The following is a 17,846-nucleotide window of genomic DNA, read 5'->3' as shown; positions in this document are numbered from 1 at the left end:
ACACCTTGGCAGATGATATATAGTATTTTATCAAGAAATATCTTCCATCCATTACCTGGTTTCTCCCATTTCTGGGCCCCACCATAACAATTTTGTTAACTCCTTTTTGGTCCTTGCTTGTTTAACCCTCTCATTAAATTTGTGTCTTCTAGTCTGCAACAGTTGCATGCCAGGTTGATGCTAATACAAGCTTCCCAAACTATCCCACCAGGAGATCCGGAACATAGAAGTGCCCTGCCCCTGGACCCCTTAGACCATGTTTCTAGAGATTTTTACTTCTCCAGTACTACACAGGGCCGATTCCCATAAGATCATCAGGAAGAAGCTATGGAAGACAGGCCTCCATCATTCTATACCCCCTTAAGATTAAGGAGGAGTATTATGCCTGAGGGGGGAATGAGGTGAGGAACTGGTAGACAATGCTTAACTGAGTCGTAGGTCTTTAACCACCCTGATCAAAAGGGTGGGGGCAGGAAAAGTTCCAACTGGTTATAACCAAGATGGCAGAGAAATTGACTTCTTCTTGACCTTGCAGCTTCATCATACCCTCATTACCATAAAAGTTTCTAAAGAACCCTCCCACTCCCCTCACGCACCTGACACCATGACACTTCCAGTTGGTCAAAAGGAAGGTGTCACCCTAATTCTAGGAAAATACGCCCCTTTCCAAGCAATAACATGAATATTCCTCCTCTTGTTTAGCCTATGATTAAATGATTGCTTAAATTAGAGAAGCCAAAGGAATCATGGGGGCTGGTTCTCCTCCACAGGGAGAACAGCCTCTACTCCATCTGTGAAGTAGACTTTCTATACTTTCTGAATAAAATTCACTTTCACTTTATACTGTCAACTTGCTCCTGAGTTCTTTCTTGTGTGAAGCCAAGGACCCACTTGGACCTCCAGTGATTTTCAGCATTAGGAGTTACTTTCCTGTGGCAGGAGGAATAAAGTATATAAATATATTATGTTTGGAAATGCAATGCAAGTCTTATATCTGGGAGAATAACAAGAACTTGTAGCCATGGTGACCTCCAGGACAGGAAACTGGGGAGTGGGAATCAGGGGTTGGAAGGGGATGGATGTGGTTTTTATTCTATGCAATTCTGTACTTCTGAATTTTTTACCATGTGCATGGTTTGTTATTCACCCAAAAAGAAAATTGAAAGCAGGGAGGCAGGAATGGAGGCAGGCTAGGGAGCCAGGAAGGGAGGAAGGAAGAAATTTGTCAATAGTAGGAAAATTCTCAAAAACAAAGCAGTAAGTCCCTAATGGCAATAACATATAAATAAATTTTGTTCCCTCTGGAAATCTTAAGTTTTCCTCAGCAAGGAATAACAAGTGAGTGTTATTTTTCAAATTCCAGCTCAGCCCCTGAGACTGCAGGTTCTCAAAGGAATATTAATCCTTTAGGCCCCAGCTATAAACTCCCTGATTAGAAGGAACCACGGAGAGAGATCGGGTGGGCAATCACCTTGCACCAGTTATAGAAAGAATCTGGAGGAAATTCCTACATAAGTAAAAAAGAAATACAATAGAAAATTCTATTTTCAAAATCAGGTGTGTATCATTAGAGTGCAGGAAGCAGCAAAGCAGAGGGTGAGAGCCAAAGTCCTAGTATGTCTTATACCAGGACCAAGAGGAATCATGTCATCCCTGGTGAAATAATGGAAATGGATTGAGGTATTTGAATTAGACTGCATGTTACCTGGGAAGGGATATGAATAAAAACTTAATTGAATTAATCAATCACTTAATCAATCAATTAATATTATATGCCTTTAATGTATTGTTCATATGTGTTATTATGGCCATTTGATGAGCACCCATTTAATGCCTGACCCTGTGCTGGAAAGTTTAAGTAAATTTTCTCTCTTGAACTTCACATCACTTCAAAGCAGGTTCTACTACTTCCTTCTCTTCATTTTTTTTCCTTTTTATTTTGAAATACATATAGATTCACATAAAGTTGCAAAGATTGTACAGAGAAGTTCTCTGAACCCTTCATCCATTTTTTCTGCAATGGTTACATTACATAATTACATTATGACATCAAAACCAGGATTTTGATATTAGTACTGTGTGTGTACCTGTCATTTTATCACTTGTGTAGATTCATGTAACCACCTTTATGACCAAGAAATAGAACCATCACAGATCTCAGATTCCATACAGATCTCTCTCACACTAACCCTGACAGTCACACCACCCCTACCCGTACCACCTCTAACCCCTGCAATCATTAGTCTGTCCATCTCTCCAATTTTGCCATTTTGATAATCTTATACAAGTGAAATCATTCAATGTGCAACTTTCAGAAATTGGGGTTTTTTTTGACTTAGCATAATGCCATTGAGATCCATCTAAGTTGTTGTATGTATCAATAGTTTGTTCCTCTTTATTGCAGAGTAAAATTGCACATTAAAGTTGTACCAGTTTGTCTAACCAATCGCCTATTGTAGAACATTTTGGCTATTTACAGTTTGGGGCTATTATAAATAAAGCTGGTATGAAAACTGTTTACCCATTTTTGTGGACTCAGGTTTTGTGAAAATATAGTTGCCCAGGAGTATAAGGACTATATGATAAGCATATGTTTAGTTTTTTTAGAAACTACTGAACTATTTCTCACAGCATCTGTACAATGTTACATTCCTACCAGCACTGTATGAGATATCCAGCACTCTGTCTCTTTGCTTTCATTTGGTATGTCATTATTTTACTTTAGCCATTATGACACATGTGTGGTGATATATCTCATCAAGTGTAGTGTACTGATATTTTGTAATGTCCTTAATTTGTATTTCTCTAACGTCTGTTAGATATTTTTTCATCTGCTTATTTATCATTCATATAGCCCTCATTCATGAACTACTTATATCGTTCACCCATTTTCTAATTCAATTTTTTTAGATATTGTATTTAAGACCTCTTTACCTACTCTAAGAGTCCTTTGTCAAATATGTGGTTTGAAAATACTTTCTTTCTGTGTACCACATTTTTCCCCTCTTAATTGGGTCTTTAACAAGCAAATGTTTAATTTGCTTTAATAAGTGAATGTTTTAATTTTGATGAGGCTCTATTTATTTATTTCCCTTTATTAACTGTGTTTTTGATGTCGTGTATAAAAACTCCTCAGTAAGCTCTAGGACCTGAAAATTTTGTCCTATCTTACCTTCTGAAAGTTTTATAGCTTTATATTTTACATTTAAATCTATCATCCATTGTGAGTTAATTTTTATGTAAATTGTGAAGTTTAGATTGAGTTTGGGTTTTTTGCCTATGGGTACCCTATTGCTCTAGTGTCATTTATTAAAAGTACTATCCTTTCTCCATTGAATGTCTTTTGTCTTTTCATCAAAAATCAGTTGGCTCTACTTGTGTGGATCTATTTCTAGGTTCTCTATTCTGCTTCATTTCTGTGTCCATCCCTCCACCGAGACTGCAGTGTTGATTACTGCAGCTGTAGAGTTACGCACAGCATAATGATGTTTCAGACAACGGGCAGCATATACAGCAATGGTCCGATAAGATTATAATGGAGCTGAAAAATTCTTACTGCCTCATTCCATCATAGCCATTGTAACATCACAGTGCAACACATCACTCACATGTATGTGATGATGCTGGTATAAACAAACCTATTATTCTGCCAGTCATATAAAAGTATAAGATATACAATTATGTATAGTATATAATATGTGATAATAATAAAATGACTATGTTACTAGTTTATGTATTCACTATACTTCTTATTATTATTTTAGAGAATAATCTTTCTACTTATTATAAAAAGTTAAACATAAAATTGCCTCAGGAAAATCCTTTAGGAGGTATTGCCAAAGGCATTGCTATAAAGGTGGGACAAGATGTAGGAGTAGAAGACAGACATATTGATGACTCTGACCCTGTGTGTATTTTTGTCTACATACAGGCCTAGGCTAATGTATGTATTTTTGTCTTAGTTTTTAACAAAAAAGTTTAAAAAACAATTAAAAATAGAGGAGCGCTTACAGAAGGATACAAATAAAGAAAATATTTTTGTACAGCTATACAATTATTTATGTTTTAAGCTTTTTTGACTATTTTGTGTTCTTATAAGATAGTCAAAAAGTTTAAAAAATTAAAAATGTTACAAAGTACAATCATCACAGTAAGCTAACATTAATTTTACATTGAAGAAAGAAAAAAATGTTTATAAATTCAGTGTAACTGAAGTTATTCTTATATCTGAATTCATACTTATATGCAGTGTTTATAAGGTCCACAGTAGTATTTTACAGGGAGATGGTTCAGGCCTAGAAGTAGCATGTATTATATTGGCCTGTGTTCCGTTGGTCCGAAAATGATTTCTTGGCCACATATATAAGCACGTTGTGTTGGAAGTATGGTTTACTTCTGTGACCAGAAGAAAAGATCTATGTATTGAGGGACAAGAAGCCAACTTCTGCCATACCAAGAATCCATGATACATTTCTCCACAATGGGCAGTGCTTAGCAATAGGGAATGGTGTTTCTGAATAAAGGCACTAGAATCAGAGAATTAGAGGACTTGCAGTATATGAAAAATAAGGAATGAATACATCTCGGCCCTGTACACAACTAGGTGCAAAGAGAGCCTCACTCAGAAGTAAAAAAGCAAAGAGATTTATGATTTAAAAGAAGCTATCATTATGTATTAATCAAACTGTTACCAGATGACAGTTTAAGTTTAGCTTAAGTTATGCTTAAGCTAGGCTATAACTAAAAAGAAAAAAGATGCCATGAGAAATGCAAGCTTATCCCTCTTTCACATATATGGAAGGAGAGGATTATCTGGCTTGTGAAGGGAACTGCCTGCATTGGAGTTGCCAAAAGGATAGTAGTGCCAACTACAAAGCCTTCAAACATGAACATATCTCAGAAAATTCTTCTCTCTAATTATACTAGTTTCAAGAGTTTGAACCAGGATTAAATGATAAAATAAGCGACTACTAAAGACTATAGATCGCTAGAAACGTAAACAAAAGAAAATTGTGTATGAATATTGTCTTATGCAAATATTAGTATCTGTTTAATAATAAAAAGTATGCTAATCTATGATTCTTCATATCACATAATAAAAGTCAGTATTCTGCTATGAAGTATTTTTCATTTTAAAGTAAATCCATGGCTCACATATTGCTGTTTACGTCATGGCTTCTTGTCAAGAAAAAAGAAAAAAAAAATATTTGGAAAGTAGTAAACCCTGTTGTGAGTGTTTGCCATGAAAATACAAGTGAAAAAAAGTGGCATCAAATGTAATAATCCTTTTATTTCAAGAAGTCACAAAGATTTCCCTTTTCTTCTTGATCCTTCTCTTGGTCCTTTCTAGATTTTTGGTAGCCATGACAAAAGGAAATGGCACTGAATTGACTGAATTCTTTCTTCTGGGATTTGGTGCCCAACATGAGTTTTGGTATGTCCTCTTCATTGTATTTCTTCTGATCTATGTCACCTCCATGGTGAGTAATATTGGAATGATCCTACTCATAAAGACAGATTCCAGACTTCAAACACCCATGTACTTTTTTCTTCAACATTTGGCTTTTGTTGATATCTGTTACACCTCTGCTATCACACCCAAGATGCTCCAAGACTTCACAAAAGAAAACAAGTCAATATCACTCAGGGGATGTGCACTGCAGTTATTCGTTTATGCAACATTTGCAACCAGTGACTGTTACCTCCTGGCTGCTATGGCAGTGGACCGTTATGTAGCCATCTGTAAGCCACTTCGCTATCCCATAATCATGTCCCGAACGGTCTGCATCCAACTGGTAGCCGGATCATATGCCATGGGCTCATTAAATGCCTCTGTACACACATCTTTTACATTTTCACTGTCCTTCTGCAGGTCTACAAGCATTGATCACTTTTTCTGTGATGTTCCCCCAATTCTCGCCCTTTCCTGCTCCAACACTGACATCAACATCATGGTGCTTGTCATCTTTGTGGGATTTAACTTGGTGTTCACCGTGTTGGTTGTCATATTTTCCTACATATACATCATGGCTGCCATCCTGAGGATGTCTTCTACTGCAGGGAGGAGAAAGGCCTTCTCCACGTGTGCCTCCCACCTGACGGCCGTCACCATTTTCTATGGAACCCTCTCTTACATGTACTTACAGCCTCATTCTGATCATCCCCAGGAGAATATGAAAGTGGCCTCTATATTTTATGCCATTGTGATTCCCATGTTGAACCCTCTGATTTATAGTTTGAGAAATCAGGAGGTGAAAGAAGCTTTAAAAGTGGTAAGAAAAGCGTTCTTTTAGATCGGATCCAATTATTAAAATTCAGCACATCAAAGCATTATTCAGTACAGATGGTCTACCAAAATTTAATGTTTCTAAAATAGTCGACGTGTTAACATCACATACGAATGTTACTTCTTTCAGTAGGTAAGCTCTTAGATTATGAGAACTATCACAGAAACGTATCCTGGAACAGAAAAATGCTTCTTAGGACATACTGACACTACACTTGTTTTAAACTTTCTGACTTCACCATTCAGGCATAAATAGATTAAAGGAGAATGTTCCCTCTATAAGGATAGTTGGAGAGATGCGTAATTGCATGGGAAATGCTATAAGGACCTTCTTTCTTTCCGATGATTAATTCCATCATTTTTTGACTTTGAATTATGGCACAATCCATCAGGAGAGACACATGTTCCCACCAATACAGAAAGGTAAAGATGAGGAAAATAACCTGCCCGACATTGGATTTCCAACTTCCAGCATATTCTCAGCACATTGTAGTTCCTCGATAAATATGTGTTGAAAAAATGAATGAACAAATGAAAACAGAATGGAAAGACCAGAAATCTAGACAGAATACTCTTACAGGAGTTGGAAGTAGTAAGCTGCAGTCCAGCACAGCTGTTTCTGTGTTGAAAACGGAAGCAGGAGCTAGAGTTTTGCTGACATGATTGGGAGAAGCAACTGCCTGTAACAACATCAAAGTGTTATTGTAAATAAAAGCACAGAAGGAAACTTTAAAGTACATGCCTGTCCTTTTATATGCAGAAGGATAAAATGAAAGAGTAACAGGACACAAGTGATCCAATCCCTTGGATCTTTAGTGTCTTGACATTATTAGATTTTTCAATACACAGGTTATGGAATAATATACATGAAACCAGCTTGGTAACTTGAGCAAGCCATCAGGGTTCTCCAAGAATTGTTTATTTTTTATTATTAATGGTGTTATTTTCTTTTGGTTTTTGAAATCAAGGATTTGAGTGTGTGTGTGTGTGTGTGTGTGTGTGTGTGTGTGTGTGTGTGTTTATGTCACAGAAGACATATGGGCAGAGTATCTAATCTCATAGGGGAGCTATAGACACCACAGAGGGTATGGGCAGAGCTGTCATTTAACCCAGAGGAGTAATGGGAAATTTTGGCAGTGGATGCATGAGAGAAGTCTCCATCATTCCCCACCAGAAAAATTACACATTTCATCTATTACTCCTCAACGTCTAATACGATTTTTTGTGTAGATAACTGATTAGCATGGTAGGGAACAAGGTCAGACTACTGCCAAATATAGTGATGCTAAGGGGAAGAAGGTAATGGTTATCCACCAAAGGGCAAGGGTTTTGGAGGGAGAGTAAGCATGACAGTATCTCAGAAACATCCCAAGTGGAATGCAAAGCAGTGAAATGGTGCCAATCTGTAAGATAGGTTATGCTAAGGTAGTGGTCCCCATCATATCCCCAGGACCTACAAAACCCAAACAGACTATGGAAGATGGTAGACTACTACAATCTTAGCCAACTGGAAGCACCAATCTCAGCTGCTGTGCCAGATGTGCTATCATAACTAGAAATGACAGCCTCAAGTACCATGTACTGGCACTGCTTTGGAAGCAAGGTCAGAAGCAAGTACATTCTCTTTGCATAGATGTCGGCATACATTTCCGGTCTTCCCAGGGCTATATTACCTCTCCTCAGCCACAGGATAGCCTATGTGACCTTGGCCATCTGGAAATCTGTAGAACATCACTCTGGCCACTATAGCAATGACATCTTTGGACCAGAGGAAGAGGAAGTGGCAAGTATTCGGTGGCGATCTTTTACAAACAGGATAGGAACAGGAAGTGAATGCAATATTAATGAGGAAAAATTGTACCAAGTAACATGTATAATAAAGTTTATAGCAATATTGTATATAGTAAAAAAAAAAAAAAAAAAAACTGGAAATAACTCAAACATCCAATGGCAGCTTGTGTTAGTCCAGATCTTCTAAGAAGCAGACACCAAGATGGAATTACACATGCAAACATTCTGTTAGGGGCATGCGTATGTAAAAGGAAACAGGAAGGGCAATGGGAAAGGCTAAGAAAGATGGACGTTTAACCCCAAGTCAAGAAGAGGAGAAAAAATTGGTTGGAAACACGTGAGACTGTTATGAAGTGTAAAGAAGATTCTACAAAGTTATTGAAAAATCCTTGAGTCGAAATGGGCTGACAAAGAAGTCCTGTGTCTCCCAGGAAGGGGTATGCCTTAAAAAATCCATGCTACACCAAATTATTGGCAAGGAGTAGCCCATGGAAAGTGTGGCAAAAATACCACAAGGGATTTCTAGTCAGTATCTGAGTTCCTTGGTCATTTACACTCCTTTGAATGAAGTCTACAAATCATTCACATGGCTGCCACACAGGTGAGGGTATAAATTAATTAGGTTTGACCACATAATGGAATATTAAACATCAGTGAAAATGAATGAGCTACTGATACCACAACACAACAGATAGGTTTTAGTACTGTTGAGTAAAATTAAACATCCCAGAATAATATAGAAGAGCATATTTCATTAAGTTCAGTAGTAGGAAAACTAGAAAACATATTGTTAGGCACATGTGTGCATATGTTTGTGTGTTAAATCTAGAAATCAAAAAATGAAAGTAATAATACACAAAACATCCACAACATTGTTACTTGCAGGTAAGGATGAGGGTAGGCAGGTGCATGGGACAGGAAAAGAGTACATTGATAGGTGTACATTATAGATAATTTTCAAGTCTTTGGACTGGATGGTGCATTTAATAAATGATTGTGTAATTAACATTATATAGGGTGATGCAGTGACCAATGGTGACAGTGTGTCATGAAACATGGTTGTGACTAATCCAGTTCTGTGCACACTAAGTGTTATGATATAAATTTAATTAAAATTTCAAAACATTAAAAAAGTTGAGTGGTTTCTAATAACCCATTCATTTTGCCCCCAAAAAGGTTATGACTTTACATTGAACATCATCAGGGTGATTGTACTCACCCACCACTTTTTTCACCCCCAGTGTCGGATCATTCAAGAGTCAATATGCAAAAGGGCAACTCTTTGGGAGACCAGCCCTATTTCAATACAAAGGGATAGTTGGCCCCTTAAGCGATTTCAATTAAATTCCATTTTAAGTGGTAGAGTATAAATTAGAAAGAGTGGACCTAACAGTTAACATATACTCAAATTTTATATCTAAACTCCATGAATCTTAATTTCTGAAATGCTCAAGAACACACAAAACTCAAAGATCCGTATGTCTTTCTTGAGTAAGTGTTGGCCATATCCTTTTTAATAAGGTGAAAAGGGGGCAATTTAAATTGGCCTCACACTAACCTCTTACAAGCACATGATAAAGAAATGAGAGACAAAACATCACACATTTTAAAGCAATATTTTAGGTGCTCAGAACAGGCTGTCTGATGGACTATCTCCTGCCCTAGGGAGCAGTGCTGGGACCTACATCATGGAGAATGACACAACAGATGAGCTGCATAAGATCATATAATGCTGCTCTCTGGAAGTAGGTGTGGATCAATCGTGTCTGCATTAGCTTTGCACTGCTATGGATCACTGCACGGCATGAATAAATCTGGATACAAGTTAGGGTATCTACCAACACTTCAGTGATGTTGGGGCAGCATTTCAGTGTCAAGAGAATGTCTGGATTGTACAGTGGAGTCCTTAAGATGTCCGATGGTGACAAGGGACATATCTAAGATGAATCACTCAGGTTAGAATGAACCTCCACGCCACTATAATCTTTTTTATATTCAACTCACCTAGTGTTCACTGGGGGGATATTCATGTTCTCGTATACATCCTGGCCACCATTCTGAGGCTGTCCTCTGATAGAAAGAAGGAAAAAGGCTTTCTCCCTGGGTCCCTTCCACCTACGGGGTGTCACCATTTCCTCTGGGCCACCTCTGACATGTCTTTACAGTCTGGCTCTAGGAACGTCCCAAGAATGGTAGAAAGCAGTCTCTGGATTTTGTGGCATTGTGACACCCAATTTAGGTCCTCTCATCAATGACAAGTCACCAAGTGTTTTCACATACATGTCTACCTCATTCCTCCCTTTGGCCTGCAAAATCTGTTATTAGCCCATCAATCTGAGTTTCTTGATTCAAACTCAGGTCTTTTGGCTTCACAACTACTTGTTCAGAAAAGGATACAAGTTAAAGTCATAGACAGAATAACACAGCATGAAAAATCCTTACATTTTAGCCACTTGCAACATTTCTTAGGTGTTCTCTGCTGGGAAGATCAGCTCTTGATCAGACTGTGATGTGCTAGTGACTATTGCATCTTTTGAGCTCACTTCAGCCTAGACTTTCAGATTCTCACCGGACAAGTCCCATCTCCACAGGCCTTTGAAGTAAAATGCCCCACTTGAAGCAACCAGCCTACACCAGTTGCAGAAAAAAAGTTCCAAAATGAATCTAAGGAAAATAAGGCAAGTTTGTGTTTTCATCATTAGTCATGCATTTTTTCAATATCTGGAGAAACCAGACTAGCAAAGAATGTAGATCAGTATACAGAAACTTTGCCTCTATATCTGGGCAATACAGTCTATGTTAAGGAAGACATTGATCTCATAAGGAGAAATTCTGAATAACTTCCTTAGTGACTGGATTTTAAAAGGTTCAATTTTTTTATTTTTTTGGGGGGAGTGGTTATTTAATTTTTTCATCATATTATGGGGGTATAAATGTTGTTAAGGTTACATATATTGCCCTTGCCTCCCCTCCCTCTTTGAGTCAGAGCTTCATGCGTGTCCAAATATTGCGCTACAGGATAGACAGTATATTTCTAAATTATTAGCAGAAGGCAAGAAATCTATGTAAATATATATCTAGGCTTACTTGTTTGCCACATAGAGCATAATGAACTCCATTGTAGCCTCAAAAATCATAGATATTAAGAACTTACCTAGAAAACAAAGGCATAGAAGTCTGAGTGACTCAGCAGTCATAAAAAGCATAAATTCTAAGGATCTCACTATTCTGCTCTAAGATCAATAATATGAATAGTGCTTAAGAACACAAACATTAGGTTCAAAATATCTAAACCACTATGGTACATTTTAAAATATGTGTGCCAACTGTATATAAAAACAGTATTAGAATGGCTTAGGAAATAGAAAAATAGGGAAACATGATATCAAAATAAGTTATTCTAGGTATTAATTACACAACTTCCATAATTTTTCTTCCAGCTGTGAAATAATAATAACAAAATGGAATGGGAAACACAAATGGGACGTAATTATCAAAATGTTAAACTTTATGCCACCACCCTTGTTTATCCTAATACACTGTCCTAATTTCAAATAAATAATTTAACAGAAACACAAATTGAAAACACAATTAAATATCACCAAATACCTATGAGAATGACCAGAATTTTTCTTTAAATAATGACAACACTAAATGCTATCCAGATGCAGAAAAAATGAGAAAACTCATATATTGCTAATGGGAATGTAAAATAATAGAGCCTCTCAGGCAAAGAGTTTGTCAGTTTCTTCACAAACTAAATATATAATTGCCATCTGGGCCCAGCACACGTGGCTGTTTATTCCAGTGAAATGAAGATTGAGGTTCATACAAAAACCTGTACATAAATGCTCATAGCTGCTTTATTTGTAAGGGACAAAAACTAGAATCAACCCAGATGTCTTTCAAGATGTTAATGGTGAAATAATTTGTGGTATCACGGAATACTACACAATAATAAAAGTGAATGAAGCATCCATATGCAGAACAACTTGCATGAATCACCTGGGAATTATACTGAATGACATAAAAGCCAATTCCAAAAAGTTATACACTGTATGTATTCATTTATATAATATATTTTAAATGAAAAATTTTTTAAATGGGGTACAGATTAGTGGTTGTCTGGGATTAGGGATGGAGTGAGAAAGGCATGCAGACTGGAAAGGGAGAAAAAGGAGGAGGAGGAGGAGGAGGAGGAGGAGGAAGAGGTGCCTAATGATGGTAACATGAAACTTGTTCTCTCTAGAAACCTTAAATTTTTTTCAGCATAAAATAACTAGTGAACGTTGTTTTTCCCAGTTCTATCTCAGTCCCTGGAGCCTCAGGCCTCAAGGGAGTGAATATTGATCCCTTAGGTCTCGGCTATAAACTCCAACAGGGAATAACCACACAGAGAGAGATCTTGGTGTGCAATCAGCCTGCACCAGTTGCAGAAAGAGAATCCAAGAGCAACTTTGGTGTAAGTTAAACAAAGCAAATCCCATTTCAACATAAGCTGTGTATCATTGCAGCGTGTGCAGGTAATGGTGGAGCCAAGAATCAGAGCCAAAGTTCCAGCATATTTCACCACAAGCACAGGAGGAATCACTTCATCCCTGGTGATTTAATGGAAATGGGGTGAGGAAACTGAATTGGGCACAATGTTACCTGGGAAAAATGTGAATGAACACATGATTGAATGGTTGAATGAAGGAAGGATTATAACATGCCCTTAATGCAATATTTGCACATATTATTATGATGAATTTATGAGTATACATTTCATATTGGCTCTGTGCTGGGAAGTGTACATAAATCAGCTCATTGTCATTACCCTAATCAGTGTTCTAGTTTAAGTGGCCCCTGACCTATTCCAGTTATTTTGACAAGTGCTTTTCTTCACTGGATGGAAACCCCCCTGAAAGATCTACATGTAATACATTTTACAACAAATTTACATGAGGAGACAACTTACACAAACTCATTGGCCCTCAACCCTCAATAAATGTAGAATAGAAGAGAATTATTTCTTGTTTTTTATTATTCCATAAGTACAGAGTTAACACACTCTGCTTTTCCTCAACGTATTGGAAAGAACCAGAGAAGCCCATATCAACTGCAGACTTAGTTTGCTCTACTCCCCACCAATAAAGGCATGTTCTTACCTCAAACCAGCCACTTTGTCTTTGGATCTCTGCCTGGCATTGCTGGCATTAGAGAAAATGAGACTGATGCTGATATATTGGGAACATAGTTTTTTTTCTTTTATGATGAATTTCTACTATTACACTCCCTTTAAGATGTACAAAACTATGTTTTAAATGATATAACCACTCGTGTAGCTACCCATCTAAATTTTGCAACTTGCCTTTTATTATTCAGCATTTCATTTGAAATATTTATCCATCTGTAGATGTTGCAGCAACAGTTTACTAATTTATTTAGTAGTTTATATTTTTTCTGTGATTGCTGCTGTAAACATTCTCATGCTTATATGTATATACATGAATATACATATATTAATTATACGTATGTGTATATTCTTGTACATGTAGTTATGAATTTCTTTACATATATACATATACTGGAAAGTTTGAACCCTATAAAGGCATGTCTATTTTTTCTAATATATCCAAATTTGCCTCCAACATGACTGTACTAAGTCACCTTCCCAGAGACATATGTGAGTCCCTGTGGCTCCACATTCTCACCAAAATTTGTCATTTTAGGCTGTGGACATAAAATTTTATTTCAATGAAGTATTAATATGTGATGATGTGATTAACAGTGATTTGTTTCTCTTTTTATATTTCTATTGATCATTTGGGTTTTCCTTCTATAACTATCTGGTTTACGTCCCTTGTGAATTTTTCCTTTGGGTTAATTTATAGAAATTATTTATATACACTATATCCTAATTTTTGACATTTATATGTGTTGAAAATACACTTACCTGAGTAAATTTCTGCTGAGTATCCAGTCTTTTTATAATGTTGATATTTTTATTTTAATATAGATAAATTTTCCATGTTTTGTGTTTTATGTCTTCTTTAAATTTTGTCTTCATACATAAATGATATTCAACATAGTTGATTCTAGTATTTAGTGAGATTTTAAAATAGAAATTAAGTCATTTAATAGTTTTTAAATATTTGGTACACACACCAACTACTGTCAATCTCAATCCTCTTAGTATTCTTTTCAAAAAATTGAGAAACCACAATAAACATTTATCAATTTATCTCTATAGCATAAAGTATCATGATTCAACAAGAGTCATAACCAGCAACCTACTATCATGATGAAATATGTTTGATTATTGCATTTGTATCTACTGGAAAAGTGAACTAGAGAAAGAAATGGATTTAAATTTTTCAAAAGAACAAACCATAAGGCAAAAAAATGATCATCATTTCAAGTTTAATGGTTTCTTGTCTATAAAGGATACTGTAGACAAAATTAATAGAAGACAGAATGTTTGAAGGTCTTTGTCAACAACTGTCAAGGGACTCAAATCTAGGATTAATAAAGAATATTTACAGATGATCTCAATAGAAATATTTGCAAAGAATGTGAACAAGCAAATTATAGAACACTAATATCCTAAAATACTAGGAAAATGATCAAAATCATGTGCAGTTAGAGAGGAAAAATAAAAATGAGCTATCACATCATACCTGTTTTCCTGGCCAAAAAAATGGTGAAATAAAAGGAAGTGAGGATGTGGGAATCCTCACAGACAATCGACCACCAGGACTGGACACTGGTGCATCCATCACAGACTGTACACTGCAATGGCAATGCTTGGTCAAGTTAAATGTGGGCATATACTCAGATTTAACAATTTTATTCCCAGAAATATAATACAGAGAAATTTTGGCACTGAGATAATTGTATTGGAAACCAGTTGTAGGGGTCCTCAAACTACCACCCGCGGGCCACATGCGGCCCACTGAGGACATTTATCTGGCCCGCCGGGTGTTTTTGCCACTGCTGCCTGTCCTGCTTAGCAGCCGACTCCTCCTGGGCCCACAGTGGCATGTGTGGAATGTGCGCCGCACTCTCCAACGGTCTGAGGGACAGTAAACTGGCCCCCAGTTTTAAAAGTTTGAGGACCCCTGTTAGACAATCTGCAACCTATCACTACGAGATAGCTGATGAGGAATTAGAAAAGGAATGTGATCACTGGCATAGACACTTGGATAAATACTTCTATAGAGAACTCCACACAGCCATGATTGAGGATGGCCATGGCAGTTAGTAAGAAGGGGAAAGGGAAAAATGGGAATACGGAGATGAGTTGGAACAAGATCAGCTAGAACCCTAAGGAGAAGTCAGTATTTTCAGATATAAAATTACTATTTAGGCAAATTGGGGTACTTCAATTTAAATGCATAGTGCATAAAAGAAATTATAATTAAATAAAATGATGATTCATAGATTTAATTGATATATTTATGAAATGCCAATCAAAGACTGCTCGATGGATATTTGTCCAAACTGTAGATGAAATTCTTAGTCCAAATTGGGCGTCGAGTATCAACCTTTAAAATCAAAGTCAATTTTGTAGCAGAGGTATACTCTGATCCACTATGAAACCAATTCTTATACTATTTCCATCTGGAGTAAGTTAAAGGATCACTATGATCTCAGTTCTCTTTCTCTTCTTTCTTTGCCTATTTTTAGCTCATATTTAATCTATGGTAGTCATGGAACAAAACAATGGCACTGAAGTGACTGGATTCATTCTTCTGGGATTTGTTGGTCAACACAAGTATTGGCATATCCTCTTTATGGTATTTCTAGTGATCTATGTGGCCACCCTAGTGGGTAATATTGGAATGATGCTACTCATCAGGACTGATTCTTCCCTTCACACCCCCATGTACTTCTTCCTCCAACACTTGGCGTTCGTTGATCTCTGCTACACCTCTGCCATCACTCCCAAGATGTTGAAAAACTTCATAGGCACAAAACAATCCATCTCATTCATAGGATGTATGGTGCAATTACTAGTCTACGGCACTTTTGCAACAACTGACTGCTACCTCCTGGCTGCTATGGCAGTAGACCGTTATGTGGCCATCTGCAACCCACTCCGCTATCCAGTTATCATGTCCCAGAGACTCTGCATTCAGCTGTTAGTTGGTTCATATGTCATTGGTTTCCTAAATGCCTCTGTAAACACAGGTTTTACCTTTTCTTTGAACTTTTGCAAATCCAATACAATTAATCACTTTTTCTGTGATGAACCTCCAATTCTTGCCCTGTCATGCTCCAGTATCGACTTCAACATTTTGCTACTCTCAGTATTTGTGGGATGGAACTTGATGTGCACCGTAATGGTGGTCATCTTTTCCTACATATATATCCTGGCTGCCGTCCTGAGGATATCTTCCGCTGTTGGGAGGAAAAAAGCCTTCTCCACGTGTGCCTCCCATCTGACAGCAGTCACCATTTTCTACGGGACTCTCTCTTACATGTATCTACACCCTCATACCGATGAGTCTCAAGAGCAAGAAAAAGTGGCTTCTGTGTTTTACGGCATCATTATCCCCATGTTAAACCCCTTGATCTATAGCCTGAGAAACCAAGATGTGATTGAAGCCCTGAAAAGGATGGGTAAGAAGTGTTTCTAAGTTGACCCTCAATTTCTATTTTAACATGGTTCAACAACCAAACCAACAATGTTCTCTTATTTCTCAACCTCATAAAATGTAACAATGGTTTGTGAAACACGAAGACAGTATGTAAACATATCAGTAGCATATGAAAGATATAGAAAACATCTTCAATGATTAATTAAATAAACTTCTAATTCACGTATTTCTTAAAGAAAATGCATTTGAAAAGATATATTTGAAATTGATTTAGTCCAGTTTGATGAGATCTTTTTAAATGTCTGCCATCAGAAAAAAAGTAAAGTTAATAAAAAAGAAGTGCATAATCAATGTTGTATAACTACTTACAAAAAATACAGTATATAGACATAGTGAGGGGAATCTTTTTGTTCTTCCCTTGAGAGAAACTGCTACTCATGCTACTTCTCTACTGCAAATCTATTTCTTATTGTAGAGTAAAATTTGAAAGACCATTTCTTTGCATAATATGTTTAGAAAAGAAGAGGAAGGCCAGGCATGGTGGCTCACTCCTGTAATCCTAGCGCTCTAGGAGGCTGAGGTGAGATGATTACTCAAGGTCAGGAGTTCGAGACCAGCCTGAGCAAGAGTGAGACCCTATCTCTACTAAAAATAAAAAGAAATTAGCTGGACAACTAAAAACATATAAGAAAAATTAGCCGGGCATGGTGGCACATGCCTATAGTCCCAGCTACTCCAAAGGCTGAGGTAGAAGGATTGCTTGAGCCCAGGAGTTTGAGGTTGCTGTGAGCTGGGCTGATGCCATGGCATCCTAGCCTGTGGGACACAGTGAGACTCTGTCAAAAAAAAAAAAGGAAGAAAGAAAGGACAATTGAGTAAATGCTCATAGATATTGGGACATTAGGGACGAATTTCGTCTTTCCTTAGTTTCTCAAACAAATTAGGAAATTGACACAGAAGTCAGGAAGCTCTGGATCATATCAATGTTATCATTGATAAATATAACTTGAATATTTAGCTAGAACCCCTTGCAGGTGTATATCTCAGGGAAATAAAAAAATCCAGTGCAGAGTGTATTACTATAGAACAGACTCATTTACCCAGAATCAATGCCATATACTCCTCAATTTCCAAGAATGAGATTTGATGCAGGACTCCAGTCTTAAATCTAGAGCTCAAATATGTGC

At 37.0% G+C, this 17,846-nt stretch overlaps 2 protein-coding genes across 2 annotated transcripts; both read left to right on the top strand.

Moving 5' to 3' along the window:
* The first annotated feature begins 5,363 nt into the window (after positions 1-5,363).
* Positions 5,364-6,293, top strand: LOC105863104 (olfactory receptor 5AK2-like). Its single transcript, XM_012749856.2, has one exon. It carries the CDS (start codon positions 5,364-5,366, stop codon positions 6,291-6,293), a length of 930 nt encoding a protein of 309 aa, XP_012605310.1.
* A 9,475-nt stretch (positions 6,294-15,768) lies between these two features.
* Positions 15,769-16,698, top strand: LOC105863105 (olfactory receptor 5AK3-like). Its single transcript, XM_012749858.2, has one exon. It carries the CDS (start codon positions 15,769-15,771, stop codon positions 16,696-16,698), a length of 930 nt encoding a protein of 309 aa, XP_012605312.2.
* The last annotated feature ends 1,148 nt before the right edge of the window (positions 16,699-17,846 follow it).

The sequence above is a fragment of the Microcebus murinus genome, chromosome 4 (assembly GCF_040939455.1).
Source record: "Microcebus murinus isolate Inina chromosome 4, M.murinus_Inina_mat1.0, whole genome shotgun sequence".
Taxonomy (NCBI): Eukaryota; Metazoa; Chordata; class Mammalia; order Primates; family Cheirogaleidae; genus Microcebus; species Microcebus murinus.
This window is presented reverse-complemented; position numbering and strand designations above follow the sequence as displayed.

Coding starts and splice junctions, on each gene's coding strand:
- LOC105863104 (XM_012749856.2), top strand. CDS start 5,364: ATGACAAAAGGAAATGGCACTGAATTGACTGAATTCTTTCTTCTGGGA.
- LOC105863105 (XM_012749858.2), top strand. CDS start 15,769: ATGGAACAAAACAATGGCACTGAAGTGACTGGATTCATTCTTCTGGGA.